The sequence below is a fragment of the Myxocyprinus asiaticus genome, chromosome 44, assembly GCF_019703515.2.
Source record: "Myxocyprinus asiaticus isolate MX2 ecotype Aquarium Trade chromosome 44, UBuf_Myxa_2, whole genome shotgun sequence".
Lineage (NCBI taxonomy): Eukaryota > Metazoa > Chordata > Actinopteri > Cypriniformes > Catostomidae > Myxocyprinus > Myxocyprinus asiaticus.
This window is the reverse complement of record NC_059387.1, coordinates 17,042,911-17,057,450: the sequence shown is the minus strand read 5'-3', so window position 1 is coordinate 17,057,450 and position 14,540 is coordinate 17,042,911. Positions and strand designations below refer to the sequence as shown.

Sequence of the window (14,540 nt, the reverse complement as noted above, 5' to 3'; positions counted from 1 at the left end):
TTTTTATGAAAATAAACCACTTTAATAATGTGTACTGATTCATTGTCATATTCTGTTGCCTACTGATGTGTGCCTGACAAAGTTAATTTAGACTGAAACACTGTTGTATTCAATCGATAAAAGGGAATAATATAACAATGTGCTGAACTACTTTTTCAGTTACAGTTTACAAATGAATTGTGTACATTTATTAAAAACGTAAATAGGGTCTATTTGTATATCATATTGTCTTTAAAATGATTATGAGTTGAAGTAACATTCTGGGTTCAAAACAAGTTAAACTCAATCAACAGCATTTGTGGCACAATGTTGATTAGCACAAAACATAATTTCGACTCACACCTTCTTTATTAAAAAAATGAAGCAGTTGGCTACCACCCCTGGAGTTTGCTAGTTCGAATCCCAAGGCGTGCTGAGTGACTCCAGCCAGGTCTCCTAAGCAACCAAATTGGCCGGTTGCTAGGGAGGGTAGAGTCACAGGGAGGGTAACCTCCTCGTGATCGCTATAATGTGGTTCGTTCTCGGTGGGGCATGTGGGGAGTTGAGCGTGGTTGCCGAGGTGGATGGCGTAAAACCTCCACACGCGCTATGTCTCCGTAGCAACACACTCAACAAGCCACGTGATAAGACGCGCGGGTTGACGATCTCAGATGCGGAGGCAACTGGGATTCGTCCTCCGCCACCCGGACTGAGGCGAATCACTACGCGACCACGAGGACTTAAAAGCACATTGGGAATTGGGCAAAAAATAAATGAAGTGGTTAGAGTACGGCACTTACAATGGAAGTGAACGGGGTCAGTCCAGAAACACTAAAATACAATTGTTTAAAAAGTTTAACCATAAGATGTAAACATAATAGATGTTAACATGATTTTCTGGTGATATAATTGCTTACTAACCTTATCTGTGTAAAGTTATAAATAATACTGGGATTACAAAGTTTTGTTGCCATAACAACGAAATTGTAATATTGGATATAACTTTACACAGATAAGGTTAGTAAATTCTTTTTATCACACTAAAATCATGTTAACACATAAAATGTTTATGTCTTGTGACTATACTTTTAAGTATTTAAAAGTTTTTGGACTGGCCCCATGCACTTCCATTGTAAGTGCCTGAAATTTCTGAGGAATGAGTTGAAATAATTTTTGGATGGAAATCAACATTATGCTACAAATGCTTTTCATTTAGCTTAACTTGTATCGAACCCGGAACATTCCTTTAAAGCTCCGAAAAGCATCTGTGGCATGCTGTCAATTACAACAGAAAATAATTCTGATTTGTACCTCAATTTAGAAAAACAAACCAAAAATATGTGTGCAGAAATGCATTTACAATGGAAGTGGAAGGGGGAAAACCCTACAGACTTCCACTGTAAGTGCATTTCTTTACACTATTTTTTTCTTTGTTTTTACAAACTGAGGTTCCATTGTAAGTGCATAATAGTCAGCACATTTTTTGTTTGCTTTTGCAATTTAGCATTATAATGCACTACCAGAGGCACCACAGAACAGTGTAAGTAAATAAACCATAAACCAAATAAACCACTAGCAGAATAATGATTTAATTTACAATACTGTGCTACTTGAAAGGCAGACTGCCTGTATGCACATAAACAGACCAAAGCCCCTGCAATTATTTCCTAAGGTTATGAGTCATTCATTCCTAGTCGTTCACCTTACGCACATCTGCATGTCAGCGAGTGCAACCCACCACACACAAACACAAGTGCATGGAAAATGCACTTTAGGGGCTTGCTTTAGATATGACTCAACACTCTGTCCATGCTGGTTTACAAGTTTGCCTTTCTTTTGGCTAACAATGTCATGCTTGACTGTGCACTACTGATCACACTGAAACTCTGCTTTACACATGGTCTGGAACTTTCCTCTCATAGTAGGTGTTAATAGTGGGGGAAGCCATGCATTTAGTGAAACGTCTGCAAACACTAAGCACTGCACTCATCTGTTTTTAATTTTAGATGGCAAGAACACCTGTCCCAAATGGATACTAAATTAGGTGATGTGCATGTATGTGGATTCCCTCTCATAAAAGGGATAGTACAAGCATGACATAAAGTTACTCCTAAGGTTAATGAATCGCTTTGATAGTTATGGCTCACGTAAATATAGCTAACTTGCTTTGCCATGACACTGTAAGGAGAGATCAAAGGTCTAAATGTTAGAGATAGTTCACAGCCAATCTTACAATTTAGATATCCCCTGCTTCAATGCAAAATACAACCCCTCTGATAATACAGATCAGGGTTGAGAACCGAGAACCGGTTCTTATGTGGATTTGCCTTTTTTTAAACAATTCCAGAACTGCATGATTTTAATGACTTATTGTTTATTTAACAATTCATGAATGCACATTTTTTCCTCCAATGTGAACAGAATACCATACTAAAATACTCTGCGTTTTGAATTTAAAGCATGAAATAGTGTGACCATTGGAGTCCCATTCTGGAACAAATGACTCTTAAGAGTCGGTTCTTTTGAATCTACAGTAGGGCTGCGCGATATAAAGGAAAAATACAATTTGCTATAAGTACTTGGATAATGCAATATTCGATATGAAATGTGATAATCCTATGAAGACGTCATCAGAGCGCGTAGAACATTGGAACCCCACACCAACCAAATATACTAAGGTTTATTGGGAGGGAAAAAAATACTTATATACCAATAATCACAATCATAGTTGTCTTTTATTCCAAATTGCATACAGACTGCGTATAATATATCCTGTTTTACTATTAGTTACATTTCCACAAATGTCACCCACTCCCTTCATTTGAGTTGGAACTAGTTTTTGAAGAAGCGATAAATAAAGCAGCCCTAATATACAGTGGGAAACATAGAGCGTGACTAGTGTACTCCAATTTCCAAACAAATGACTCGAATGAGTCGGTTCTTTTGAATCTACAGCGTGAAACACAGTGCGGTCAGTGTACTCCAATTCCCAAACAAATGACTAGTATAAGCCAGTTCTTTTCTTACACATTACAAGTTTTGTTGTAATAAGCTGACTTTATTTAAAAGGGCATTCAGTAGTTCTCTAGCTAGCGTTAGCATTGCTCTTCTTCGTGTACTATAAGTACCGATATTACAGTGGTGTTAGACACTGTACTGCCATCTATCTATGTGGATAAGCATGATCGTCTCTGCTCCCCCCGCCACCTTTGGAATATCATTAGCATCTGGAAAATGTCGGATGTGATTCGGACCTTTTTCGTTTCTTCAGCAGTACAGCTACTGAATCTCCTGTTGTCTCTGCTTCTAAAGCACGATAATAAATATGTTCCATTGTATTCTTTTTGCTCTTCGCATCACCAAACAACTTTGTGCTAAGCATAGCCAAGTGTATCTACATAGGCGGCAGCCAATGAGCACGAGGATTTTCTTCTTCGACGTTTAGTGAAACACAGCGGACCATGTCATTTCAACATGGCAAAACACATCGAAGGGGTGACCCGCACCATGTATAATAAAAACACTTTTTATAGAAAACTATACAGAAGAGTACAGTCTTCATCTCATGTGAGTGCACACCATTCAGATCACTCTTCACAAAAACACAATTCATTTGTTAACATGTAAAACCTTTTTAATTAGCCCCAAATTACTGAATGCATCTTTTATTTAATAATAGTTAGAGTATTTTATCCAATTATTGGATAATGTCTATGCATCAAAAATGTCTTTGAAATGTCATTAAAAAGTCTGTGTCAAACATCTTTATGCAGAATTGCATTTCTTATTTCATCCTCAAAAGAAAGAATCGTAAATGGAACCGTTAAGAAATTGGAATACTAACAAGACTCAGGAATCGGAACCAGAACTGTTAACAATCCTTGCCATTCCTATCCCTATTTCACTTCATTTGTTTGTTGCCGTATGTCACTCGACCATAGTGATTACTGTCTATCTGAAACACCAGTTCTGGACACATCATTCAAAAGCGTATATCTTATTGGTCGGTGAGTCCATAGCAATGCATAGATGCGATCTGAATTCTTGTTTGTGGTGCATATTAAGGTGGGTGAGAAACAGATCAATATTTAAGTCCTTTTTTACTCTAAATTCTTCTCCCCGCCCAGTAGTTGGCGATATGAATAAAGGATTCGAATCACCAAAAACACAAGAAGAAGAATGTGAAAATGGAGACTGATAGTAAAAAAGGACTTAAATATTGATCTGTTTCTCACCCACACCTATCATATCACTTTTGAAGAAATGGTTTTAACTACTGGAATCTTATGGATGACTTTTATACTGCCTTTATGTGCTTTTGGGGCTTCAAAGTTTTGGTCACCATTCACTTGTATTGTACGAACCTACAGAGCTGAAATATTCTTCTAAAAGTCTTTAATTGTGTTCAGCAGAAGAAAAAGTCATACACTGGAATGACATGAGGGTGAATAAATGATAAAAGAATTCTCATTTTTGGGTGAATTATCCCTTTAAGAGTTTTTTTTTTTTTAATGGCACATGCAAATGTTGCTTCAACATCAGTGGATTTGAAACATTGTATGTTTTCCCCAAATGAACTCACCTGCATTGACCATGTTGGGCTGATTAGGCATGACACTGTGGTTTCCCATGATGCCTTGTTGCTGCATGAGTGTGTAGGGGCTGTTGTTCCTCATCAGCGGGTACTGACCCGGAGCGCCTTTAGCTGGCATGTTCATATCCAAAGACACACTTCTCACCGGAGGAGCTCTGCCCGGCTGACCTGGCCGCGGACCACCAAAATCTATGCAAACATAGAAAGTAAATGTCTGGTTAATGACAAAATTCACAGGAAAGAACGCTAAATGCTAAAGAACCCAATGACAAGATCCAGCACAAATAGCCATATTTTTCAGAATGCTAGACAGTTTTAGGATTGACTATAATAATTAGTGTTGACAATGTCTGTGAATGATTCTGTAAAATGTATGTTTATTGTAATTATGGGCTTTATTCATGAAAGCACAACATATTTCTCTGTAAATTGAACGTAAAACCATTCGTAAGTAAATCGACTCATTGAACTGAATGCAACAATTTATGTATGAATGGATTTATGTACGATTTCAGAAAATCTTTCTCCTCATGTTTTATGAATTAAGCCTTATATGTGTAAACAAACACACATTCACAGTTGCAATCAGGAGTGCTCTGGAAGGATTATGACGTGAGAGCTGGTTAAAGGTGACGTACAGCTTGTCCTAAAGGTGGTCGAGTGCATAAAACACATCTCACAAACACAAGACAAAGCTCAAACTGAGAATACGTAACATTGGGCCTAATCTTATTACATGAGAGTTCAAGAGGGTGTGTGTGTGTAAATGTAAGCAATAAGGCAATTACAGCACTATTTGTATACCAGCTGGTGCTACACCTGATGTGAGAGAGGTCTCCTCCTTTCAGTTGCACTTGTTCAACATGCAACAGTGTAGCTGTGTGACATTAGTTTTGTATAATAACCAGTAAAAGCTAAATATACTTGGAAATACCCAGAGCACTTTGCGTTCACAAAGCACGTTGTAAGGGCAATACATTGGTTGCGGACATCAGAGAGATGTCTGCGTGTGTGTGTTACTCACTCTGTTGGCCCACAGCCTGTAGTGCTCTCTGTTGCTGGGGGCTCATGCCAGTGGCTCCACCCTCTCCGGTCATCTGCAGGATGTCATTGATGATTGACTGCTTGTCCACGGCAGCAGGCAGCGAAACGGGCCGAGGCTCGGAGAACAGACCCGGCTGACTGTTCTGTAGATCATCTAGGATATCGTCCAGCTCGCTCGACTGCAAACAAACACACACACACAGCAATTTAATTAGCTTACAAATATAAATTTAGCAATTGAATTTGTTTAAATAATGATGCAATATAACAAGATATATATGAAAAAACATGCTTGTGAAGGTCAGAATTTCTTCTACTGCAACGCTACTTTATCAAAATTTCCCAATGAATTTTTTGTCTTAAAGGGATAGTTCACCCAAAAATGAAAATACTCTCATTACTTACACACCAGCATGCCATCCCAGATATGTATGACCTTCTTTCTACTGCAGAAGACAAATTATGATTTTTAGAAGCATATCACAGCTCTGTAGGTCCACACAATTCAGGTGAATATTGACCAGTATTCAGAAATTCAAAAAGCAAATAAAGGCAGCATAAAAGTAATTTATAAGACTATCCCTGTTAAATCCCTGTCTTCTGAAGTGATATGATAGGTGTGGGTGAGAAGCAGATCTTTTTTACTATCAATCACCACCTTTGACCAGACACAACCAGTAGATGGCTGAATATGAAAGTGAAAATGTAGATTTTCAGTAAAAAAAGGACTTAAATATTGATATGTTTCTCATCCACACAAATCATCTTGCTTCAGAAGACATGGATTTAACTACTGGAGTCGTATTGATTACTTTTATGCTGCCTTTATTTCCCTTTTGGACCTTCAAAGTTCTGGTCACCATTCACTTGCATTGTGAGGACGAACAGAGCTATTCTTCTAAAAATCGTCATTTGTGTTCTGCAGAAGAAAGAAAGTCACACACATCTGGGCTGGCATGAGGGTGAGTAAATGATGAGAGAATTTTCATTTTTGGGTGAATTATCTCTTTAAAGGTGCTGTAAGTGATTTTAGAGTTCTGAAGCTTTCACATGACTGAGCCAATTAGCCACGCCCCCTCATTCCAAAACCCCACATTCCAAAGATAATTTTGAGACCAAAACTAAGCAAAGGAGCAGCATTGTTTGTTCCTGTGGCTGTCAAATTCAACATTGGCACAATAGCGCCCTCAACTTATGATTCAAAGCCTCAATGATCTGCTTCAAATACAAGGCTTTGAGAACGAGCAAAATGATTGACAGGTGAAAAGGGTCAATGTAACATTTTTGTTTGCTGTTTAAAAGTCTACAGCTGTTACAGAGTCTGGGGTGAGATATCTCAAGACACTTATTTCATTAATGTCTTTAAGGGAGTAGGGATATTTTCTGCATATTTATCCATGAAAAAAAAAAAATGAAAAAAATCACTTACAGCACCTTTAAGTAGCCCCACAGCCCCTACACCAAACCAGAAATAAGTTCCTTTTAACTCATTATCATCGAGTGTGTTTACATGCACACCAATTTGCTGATAACTACCAAAAATCAGCTTGTTCAAAAAAATCCCACAATGCAAAAAAACAAACAAGTTTACATAAGATTTGAAATGATCTGATTATTCTCTTCTTTTGACATCAAACTGTATACAGTCAAGCGCACAACACTTGTGCACATTGGATAAGCTGGTAAGAACGCCGGTAAAGGTGTTTACATGCCACATGAAATTGGGGTAATGGGAAAAAATCTGCCCATGTCAATCAGTTTTTGCTTAAACTGTTGCATGTAAACATGAATCACCATTATTACAAATCAACAATTAGCTTCATCCTTTAATAAGACACCTAAAGTATTTGTCTAATCATAAGTATCGACAAGGCCAATCGTAGAGAAACTTTCACCGAGAAAGAACTAACAGCAAATTCATTCAGATATAAAGTCAATACGGGTTGTTTGACAACAGCACTCATTTTAAACATTTATATAGTGAAATGTAATCATCATCGAAGCTTAACAGATAAGAAATAATCACCTACCCTTGCAAGTCATGCAAGTCTCAACTACACGAACTGACAAAGACTTTTTATGATATTAATAGTTATTAGTATTGTTAGTTATTTTAACCTCTTGACAGGCCTTAAATTTGAAGTTGTTATTTATATTTTATAGGACAAAGCAAAATCTTTTCCAGTCCCTACTTGGGAACCCGTACCCCTGGAGGAAAAAACAAAAAACACACACATGACCATTTCTTCTTGTATATAAGATACTAATACATCATATCATACACAAAGGCATTTTCGTTTTGCATTCCTCTATAGTCACAATGGTTTGGTATCTCAAAGTCTTGAGGATTTAGACCTCGAGAGGACAAAGTCTAAAACACACCCCTCTCTCTCTTTCTCACATGTACACACACACAGGGCTGGAATCTAGGACACATTTCACATGGAGTTAAAGGAGGCTAGCTGAACACTACTCCATTTGCCATGGTTCGGTTACCATCTTTAAAGCCTAGATTGCTTCTTTAATGCAAGATCACCTAAATGCATGCAAACACATATACACATTTATAGTTCGGAATGCAGCTCGACTTTAAATACATTATCGACTTTAATTCAAATCCTTTCATCTCCTTCTATACCTTTACAAAGTATTTATTACCTTAGACATCAAAACATGCACTTGGCTATAGTGCATTAAATCTCTAAAGCAGGGGTGTCAAACTCAATTTCCACCCAGGCCATTCAAAGGGCTGGTTGAAAATGTGGCACCGGCACATGATTTGGTAGCATGCCCATGCAGTTACCAAAATGACTGCATATTTTAATATTTTATATTTTAAGGCGTTCCGCTCACCTGCCATCCTAAGTTTCTGAAATTAGCTCGCGAGCCACATGAAATGATGTGGCGCCTTGAGTTTGACACCCGTGCTCTAATTGTATCTGCATCACATTTGAAATATCTGCCCTGATGCATTACAACTTTGTCTCAACAACAGGCTAAGTTGGACTTTGTCTGGCAGGGCTTAAACCAGAACAACCCTTTAATAAAGACACTTTCTTACTGCAGTACAGGCAGATCAACACTGTAGACTCAAAAGATTCAAATGAGCAGACTCAAATATTCTTATGAGCAAATTCCATTTGTCTTAAAATCGATGCTGTCTTTCAGAAAAGCTTAAAAATCCATACAGTTCTATTAAACAACTCTAAATAAAAGCTAAATCAACTCTATGGTACACAAGCACACTACAGTTTACCGTATAAACATACAGATCTTAGGCGAAAGCCAGCTTTGAAACTTATACGAACATGTTTTAATTTATTTGAGCCACCACAAGGGGGCAGCACACATGGCGTCTCTATTACAACAAAGCAGACACAAAAGGGCAGTGCAATAACCGGACTGATAACTCATTTAGAATATTAGACGGTGACATCTTCCTAGTTAAGGAGAGATCTTAAGTAATCGCACAATACAATCTTTACTGTAAAATTAGACAACTGACAATAGTCAATTCAAATTTCAAACATTTGACAATCCGTTTTCTTTGTTTACAGATCAACCAAAACAGAGTGGGTTCTGTCATCATTTTCTCACCTTTATGTCATTCCAAACCTTGGAATGGAACGATAGCCTCAGTCACCATTCACTTTCACTGTATAAAAAAAAAGAGATACAATGAAAGTAAAAGGTGACTGAAACCAGCATACTGCCTATCATCTCCTTTTCAAAAGAAAGAAAGTCATACAGGTTTGAAACGACATGAGGGTGAGCAAATGAAGACAATTTCTGAGTGAACTATCCCTTTAAGGGTCAAAGTTTGAATGCGGTATATAATTCTGTAGTTTGTTGTGATGCTGCATCTCTGCAGCCTAATGAAGCCGTCCGTCTCTTTGCCATTGATTTGTGAGTCAGTGCAGTGTGGAGGAAAAGGGCTGCACAAACAGGATGTGAGCGGAGAGGAGGAACTGCTTAATGAGGTCACTCTCCTTCTGTAGCGCTTGGACGCTCTCTCCCACTCTTTCTTTCTCATACATGCGCGTGCACACACACACACACACACAGTCCTCTTTTCCTCCCTCTATCTCACATACGCCGTTTCAACCATCTCCTTCACTTCCTCTTTCCAATTATCACTCTCTCTCTCTTCCTTTCTCCTGTGGATTGTCAGTGAATATTTGCTGAGTCCACACAAGAAGGTGGCTGTGCATTAGCAGGGGTTCTGTATATTGCACTGAGCTGCACCTACATGGATCACTTGCTCGCCGCTCCGCGGGAGAGCTGACATCAGCACAGTGTCGATCCAATGGTGGAAAAGCTCCCTGTGTGGAGATCTATGAGACCTGCGTTTCTCATCACTGGAGCACTTACAGTAACACAATCTGACATCCATATTCCACAATAATTTACACTTTGTGCGATTTTTTTTTTTTGACATTTCATACTTTCTCCTATCACAACTTAATACTCAGAGACATCAATAAGGAAGTCATCCCTAGCAATTCCTCCAAAAAATGTAAACACTGAATAAAATGTAATACATTGCTCTGTTTTATGAGAATTATGACTAACCTGACATAGGCTCAAGCAATAGCTTGAGATTGAGGCGTGACTATCTGTTTTTCCGAAAAATGTATTCTTGCAAATGAGGTCCATTGCAATAAAAGACTTCACCTTTCAGAAATGCTGTGAATGCTAAACTTGCTGCTGAAATACAAGCACAAGGAGAAACTGCAAAAAATAAAACATTAAAGCTGAAGTGTGTAACTTTTTCTGTCTTAAAATACTTTCTCCTATCCCACCTAAACATGTAGAGACAGCTATAAGTAAGCCATTCATAGGTTAATTCTCTTGAAATCTCTGGCATTATATAAATGGCACTGGTTGTTTTGAGCAGCCCATCCAACCAGAGACAACAACGACTCAAAATAGCACGAGTTGGGGGCTGGACTACCTAACTGTATATAGAAATAACTGTATTCAGAAAGCTGTTTGAAAACAATGTTCATTTTTGCAATTCCGTTCTGTGGCGCTAGTGGTACTGGTCGTCTTTCCCAGTGAGATTTGTCTTTAAGTCAACTACTGTCATGGTGGAGCAACAGTTTGAAAATAATATTGTTGATCAAGTAAGTTAAAGTCAATATTTATATAGCAACTAAAGAGATAATTCACCCAAAAATGAAAATTCTCTCATCATTTATTCACCCTCATGCCATCCCAGATGTGTATGATTTTCTTTCTTCTGCAGAACACAAATGAAGATTTTTAGAAGAATATCTCAGCTCTGTAGGTCCAACAATGCAAGTGAATGGGTGCCAGAACTCTGTAATAGAGGTCTGCACGGGCCTTAAAATGAAACCCGAACCCGAGACCGTGTGGTAGGGTCGGGACCCTACCCGGCCCGAACGATACTGTCAGATAAGCCAGAATCCGACCAGAACCTGAAATCGCTCACTATCTTTATAATTTCTTCTCCTAGTATTGTTGCAATAGGCTATATTTTATGTAAGCATATAGGCAACATTCGTAACAGTATTGAAAGAGTAAACATACAGTTTTAACCAAGCACGGCAGCCACTCAGTACACTAGAGCAGAACGGGAAAAAAGCACTGCCTTGCCGTTTATGCGCTGAAACTTTCCTTGGTGCAGAACAATGTGGAATAATATGAAACAATGCAACAGTCCCCTCTATGAAGCCTGAACTTATTCAGAACGTTGAATCTTTGTGAAACATGCGCTACAGTCTAGAAAAATGAAATAGAATGAAACAGAGCGCAGGTGTCTCGACATGCATTTTTGAAAATCGGAAGTTCTTTTTAACTTGACACGGTGTTTAAACAGTGCTGGTCCTGCGCGAGACGCTGAAGAAACAGCGAGACACGGCACAACATTCAAAGACATTCGTCCAGCATGTGTTTACATAGGAAAATAATGGGAAAACAGAACAGATGAGCGCAAAAACACTTTTGGTGTGAACAGCCCCTAACTCGTCCGTTCACGCGTGAGTGAGTGCGCGTGCGTGAAACAAGTTCGGTAGGCCTGTTTATTTTTTAATGAATTACAAACCCAAACCCGACCCAACCCGAAGTCCTACTTGAAAAACTGACCCAAACCCAGGTCGGGTTGCAGACCTCTACTCTGTAGGTCCAAAAATCACAAAGTCAGGATAAAATGAATCCACATGAATCCAGTGTTTAAATCCACATCTTCAGATTCGATATGATAGGTGTGGGTGAGAAACAGATCAAAATTTAAGTCCTTTTTTCTTTAAATCTCCACCATTGAACAGCCCTGACCAGTAGGTGGCAATATGCATGAAGAATGTGAATTGCCAAAAAACAAAAGAAGAATGTAAAAGTGAAAGTGGAGATTTATGGTGAAAAAGGACCCTAACCTATTATATTGCTTCAGAAGACATTCATTTAACCACTGGAGTCTTATGGATTACTTTTATGCTGACTTAGTGATTTTTGGAGATTCAAAGTTCTGGCCAACATTTACTTGCATTGTATGGACCTATAGAGCTGAGATATTCTTCTAAAAATCTTCATTTGTGTTCTGCAGAAGAAAGAAAGTCATACACATCTGGGATGGCACGAGGGTGAATAAATGATGAGAGACTTTTCATTTTTGGGTGAACTATCCCTTCAACTGAATAATAACACTTCCAGTTTAAAGGTGCACTCAGTTATATTTAAGCTGGCTCTTACTTGTCCCATCGGTCCCAGTAGTACTTGTGGTTTTGGACTCTATACTGGCACCTGTTCTGGACACTGAAAGTTTGTTTACTAAGTGCTGCCACTTTACACCGAATATGTTTGTTTATCTTCTGTTTTGTTACCTTTAGTGTTTTTATTTGTCTCATACTACACACATCTATATAATGGACATTACTGTATACCATCCAAACAAATTTTCGTTCATTGTTGCGCTCTGGACCAAGACCAGGCAGCTGCAACTCGCGAGCTCTTTGCCAGCTGAAACACTGTCTTGTGCTTGCCGTTTGAGCCGTGAGAGCTGCAGGTCGTAGCGGTTTGTTTCATAACTCCAGCAAGGACCTCATGTTTGGACATTTTATCTTTCCTCTTGCACTCATTCTGTTCGGACTGTCTGGTGGATCACACTCCTGCTAATCAATACCAACACTCTGGACTTTACTGTTGACTTGGGCTCCGTTGTTGATTGTAGAAAGAATATTGTGTTCATTATTTTATTGTTTGGTTTTTTTACATGCACTTTTATGTTTTGAAAATTGGCTAAAAGCACTATATAAAGTAAACATGTTATTATTATTATCATTATTAGTGGTAGTAACTCATTCAATTGCATGACAAAGTGTCATGTGCTGTCAATACGGCAGCGCCCATGAGGTGGCGACCTGCTCCATGTAAAATAAAACAGCTTTTTTGGGGTTTCTGATATGACTGGAGTCTTCATATCTCATGTGAGTGTACATCATTTTAACATTTTACATCATATATATATATATATATATATATATAAAAAAAGCATATTCACGTCTTTATATTTAAAACTTGTTTAATTAGCAAAAAATTTACTTAGGGCACAGACTGAGGTTTGTTACCACCACAGTAACACAAGAATGCCTGTTTAACAAGTTCAACCGAACCACACATTGGCCATGCACTCACATTTGCATATATGTACCTGCATAAAGTATATTTCTGGCCTTAGAGACTGTAACAAAGCAGAAATATGCAATGTTAAAAGTAGTGATTTTATTTTAATAATATATAAAAATACATACATATAGCCTAAATGTTAAATATGGTGCATTAAATGTTGCCCCTTATTTATAGGCACAGAATGAAGTTGACAGAAAATTATAAAAAAGAGGGAGTAACATTGTCAAGAAATAATGTGAGTCGAATTCAAACTCACACTGTCTGCATTAGAGGCATGGTTCAATGTATCAAAGCACATACACTAACCGCAAAGCCACATCTCTTTTTTTTTTTATTGGAAAATTTGGAATGCCCAATTCCCAGTCTCTCGAAGTCCTCGTGGTGGCGTAGTGACTCGCCTCAATCCGGGTGGCGGAGGATGAATCTCAGTTGCCTCTGCGTCTAAGACAGTCAATCTGCGCATCTTATCATGTGGCTTATTGAGTGCGTTGTGGAGGCTTCACGCTATTCTCCGCGGCATCCATGCACAACTAACCATGCGCCCCACCAAGAGCAAGAACCACATTATACCGACCACGAGGAGGTTACCCCATGTGACTCTACCCTCCCTAGCAACCGGGCCAATTTAGGAGACCTGGCTGGAGTCACTCAGCACGCCCTGGATTCGAACTTGTGACTCCAGGGGTGGTAGTCGGCGTCTTTACTCACTGAGCTAACTAGGTCCCCCACAAAGCCTCATCTCTAACAGAATGCTTGAGTCATTAGTCCAAGTGGAGTAAATGAGATATCTTAAAACTAGTTTGAAGGGGCAAGGGGGCTTTTAGCCATGTAGACAGGAACAGGACTGCTGAGGTAAGAGGGGTTACAGGGTTAATTGGTACACAGAGGAACTAAGTAAGGCTGCTGATTAGAGCTCTCTTAAGGGGGTGGGGGGGTAGGAAGGGCACAGGAGTGACACCACCCTATCCTGAGTCATACTTCCTGTTGCAGAGACACACATGTAACTTCGCAAGCACGACTATGCAAACACACACACACACACACACACACACACACACACACACACACACACACACACACACACACACACACACAAACTGCATACAATACACATCTATAGAAGCAGACTAAAGACAAACCAGTGTGGCCATAAATAGAAACACTAAAACCCTTTGCTGTAAACTAGTGAGCGTGTACAGAAGCTCTGTTCTAAAACCTAGTTAGCAGCCTTGCTGTATAATACCTACATAGACAGCTACCTTCTAAGTGACTGATT

General features: G+C 38.8%; 1 protein-coding gene across 4 annotated transcripts in view; it reads right to left on the bottom strand.

The window, feature by feature from the left end:
- Positions 1-14,540, bottom strand: part of ncoa2 (nuclear receptor coactivator 2) — a 139,129-nt gene that overhangs the window by 15,448 nt on the left and 109,141 nt on the right. For all 4 annotated transcript variants that reach the window (XM_051686928.1, XM_051686929.1, XM_051686927.1 and 1 more), the window contains exons 12-13: positions 5,598-5,796; positions 4,562-4,762 (exon numbers count right to left, since the gene is read on the bottom strand). In XM_051686928.1, the coding sequence (XP_051542888.1) occupies positions 4,562-4,762; positions 5,598-5,796 (400 nt within the window). The remainder of the gene's footprint in view (positions 1-4,561; positions 4,763-5,597; positions 5,797-14,540) is intronic.